Below are 3,426 nucleotides of genomic sequence, written 5' to 3'. Positions count from 1 at the left end.
CACAAAATAACACCCCAAATCCCAGAAAAAGGGACTTTTTCATAATATGGGCACACCAACACTTCCAGCACGAGTTGAATACTCCTTGAAAAGTTAGAAATCCCCAGTTGGAAAAGCACCACATGGCACTAACACTGATTGTTCTGCGTAATCCTAATTCTCCTAAACTGAGATTCATGAAATGCTATAAATTATCAAAGTCTCCTGAAACTGAAATAATACCTCCTGCATTAACTCATGCATCAGATTATTACAAGTCAAGCATTAGCCTACTTAAGTAGGCTACTTGAGTTGTCTATAAAGTGTTTCCCATATGTCTAATCCTAATTTAGTGTAACAGTTTTTCTGTTTGCTGTGTATAAAGGTTTATATAATAGCCTAGCCTATATACAATAAATATAATGTAGCCATATGGGGTTATAAGTAAACCTTTTGACATTTACTCTTCATTTTAACAAAAAGCTCCACCGAATTAGATATGAACAAATCCTTTTAGGCTACCCTATACAGACATGATCACTGTACAGACATCAGACTATCACTGGATTACTTTGAAGAAAACTTAAAAACGTGATTCAGTAATTATAAGAAGCGTCATCTTTTCTAAGCGGATTTATGGACGTGATGATGCCAGGACATATCCTCTAAAAGTGCAAGCCCCACTGAATCCCAAAAAATATGTGAATCATGTTTGTGTTCACGTTATCCCCACCCACAATGGTCTCTGGCACAGGAAAGAGAGAGGAAGTGGGTCACTCGCATAATTTCGCACCATTATCACATGGGAGTGTTTTCCTTCCACTCAGCCGACACAGTTGTCCTTGGATGGCACCGCTAAACCGGCACTGTCGAAATACAAAATATTGGAAGAATAAAAACCTCTCAATCTTTAGGAATTGATGCAGAATGGAAGAAAAGAAAATGAAGATTGGTAGTGGCTGTGGTTTGAGATGACCTTGTTCCATTTCCTGCCACTTCGGCATGGAGACAGCGCTGTCGGTTTTCGCCAAACCTCCTCGCATCGTCTGGTCTGAACCGGTTCGGGATGCGCGCGATCTCGTGCGCACTGCAGACTCCACGCACTGATTCACAGCACTCCGCGCCCTCCGTTTAGACCGCCCTCATTGGTTGGGATGTCTGGGGCCCGCCCACGCCTTCCGTGTGCTGTTTGGACAATGAGGAAGTTCCCGAGTTGTGATTGGTTAATGTCCCTCCAAAACTTGTATTTTGGGGCAGGACCCTGCGAACGGACACGCGGAGAAGTGGAGTTGTAAACGAAGCGCGTGCACTTTTCAGCACCAAAAACTCGTGGACAGCAGCCAAACGGAGGAGGGAGTGTAGTCGTCGCGGGCTAGCTTATTGTAATAAACCGGCGACATTGCGGTTAGCGACGCCATACAACCGCTGCGATCGCGGGAAAACTTCATTGGTAGTTTTGAGTCGGCAAGTAAACGATATAAAGCGCACAGCTTGTGCTTTGTTCGCTCCGGCGGGCAGAGAGCTGGATATCGGTTGAAAGAGACACGTTTCTGCGGGTAAATATACCGTTATTTTCTGCTCGCGTGTCTCGGATTTGCGCGGTCTGGGTTCAACTAACTGCACGCTGGGGGGACTAAATGGCTGCAAATGAAGGGAAACAAAGGTGATAACGAAGATTATTCATCCTAGCCGGTTCGGTCCAGACAGCGGTTGAGTCGTGGTCCTGTTTTTAGCCACATCACAACCTGCTCGTGCTGCTAGCCGCCGAGGCCATTGTTTGAGCATCTGTGTGCCATTGCTCTGCCGCCCGAACCCCGGATCACTCGCTGCCACCACACACCTACCGCCTGTGTGTTTTCACGGATTTTTGTTAACTATTTGAATCCAAGCATACGCAATGTGTTCTCGGGTTTGGTTTGTGACCGACCGGCGAATCAGCCAGGAGTATCCTCAGGTTCAGATCCTCCGGGCATTGAAGGAGCGCTGCGCCGACGAGGATGTTGAATTCCGCTCTCTTCTCATGGATCAAATCGTGCTAACGATCAGCGAGGGGCAATTAGGCAAGTATCACCCAGTTATTCCAAAACAGTGGATGTCTGTCTTAACTTTGTAAAAGAATGGTGCAGTGTGACTGATTATTTCAGATTAGCAGTGTTCTAACGTTACGTGTTCCACAAAGTTAATGGCAGGCGGGTACGGTATTGTTTGGGGAGCACACTGCTGTAAAGCAAAGGAGAGGGCTAGCCCGATCTGCCTGCTAGCCAGGAAGCGAAGTGTAACCACAGACGTGACCGCCTAACCCACTTTCCAGCTAGACTGCCTCCAGAGGGTAGCGGTGATGCTTGATTTAATTTCGCTGAATAGGCTACGATACAATCCCAACAATGCCGTCGATGATACGATTTACTTAAGCACCAGAGCAACAGATACATAATTTTATAAAAGCCTAGTAGTAAGCGCATAGACAATTATAACGAAAACAAATGCGTCCCATTTTCTCCCATTTTGGTCATATGTAAGCCGGCGCCAGGCAGATTTCTTTTCGCAATAGCCTTGAGAAGAATGCACAAGCATGCAAACATGTTTCACACACAGGACGGGTCGCAAGGAGACTAGTCGAGTTTAAGTGATCAATTAAATAATTCCTACATAAACTGTTAAAGGTAGTGATTTAATGTAGGCAAAGGTAGTGATTTAATGTAGACCAGATGTAACGTGGTGATAGCTTAACATTAAGTCTATTGTCTTACCCCAAGCCCCCCAAAAAGTATGCAGTTTCTAGTACATCTGTGGAGCCATAACAAGGGCCTGTTTATCGTTATTACTTGATAAAGAACTAAAGTGGTACATGGATTAATCAAAACAAAAACTAGTTTACCATTTCCGTATATTGTGCCTACAGTATCTACATTATGTCATGATGACAGATCTTTAAACAATTCTGTGGTTGTAATATTGTTGCTGCTTTGAACACATTGTTTGTGTTCTGCTTGTTATGAGATGATAACATGTTACAGTATTGACTCGGGAAGCCTTGATGAAGGTAACAGTAGGAGCCCCCAACAAACAGACACACATGGAATTTATCCAGGCGGTGTGAAGTGGGGTCGTTGTCACGTTGGATGAGTAGGGGTGAGATTGAGCAACACGTCCTTTGCAAACTACATGTTACATCAGGTCTGCTGTACAGGTTAGTCATGGCAAAGCTTTAAACTCAACATGGGGTTTCAAAGTAATAAAGTGAAAGGCATTTAAGGAATGACATGCCATAATACAGCCAAAGGAATATTTGTGAATATAATGAAATTCTAGAATTGGTCATTTGTGGCATTCATACAAACTATCTACCACATGCAAAGTACATTACAATGCCTTATATGTGGTATTATAATGGTATATATATATATATATATATATATATATATATATATATATATATATATATAT

General features: G+C 43.3%; 1 protein-coding gene across 1 annotated transcript in view; it reads left to right on the top strand.

The window, feature by feature from the left end:
- The first annotated feature begins 779 nt into the window (after positions 1–779).
- rimkla (ribosomal modification protein rimK-like family member A) overlaps positions 780–3,426 on the top strand; it is a 17,518-nt gene continuing 14,871 nt past the window's right edge. The window contains exon 1 of the mRNA XM_032520683.1: positions 780–2,039. Within this exon, the coding sequence (XP_032376574.1) occupies positions 1,877–2,039 (163 nt within the window). The 5' untranslated portion in view covers positions 780–1,876. The remainder of the gene's footprint in view (positions 2,040–3,426) is intronic.

This window comes from Etheostoma spectabile, chromosome 7, assembly GCF_008692095.1.
Source record: "Etheostoma spectabile isolate EspeVRDwgs_2016 chromosome 7, UIUC_Espe_1.0, whole genome shotgun sequence".
NCBI classification, from domain to species: Eukaryota; Metazoa; Chordata; class Actinopteri; order Perciformes; family Percidae; genus Etheostoma; species Etheostoma spectabile.
The sequence above is the reverse complement of the archived record's forward strand: the minus strand, read 5'-3'. Positions and strand labels throughout refer to the sequence as shown.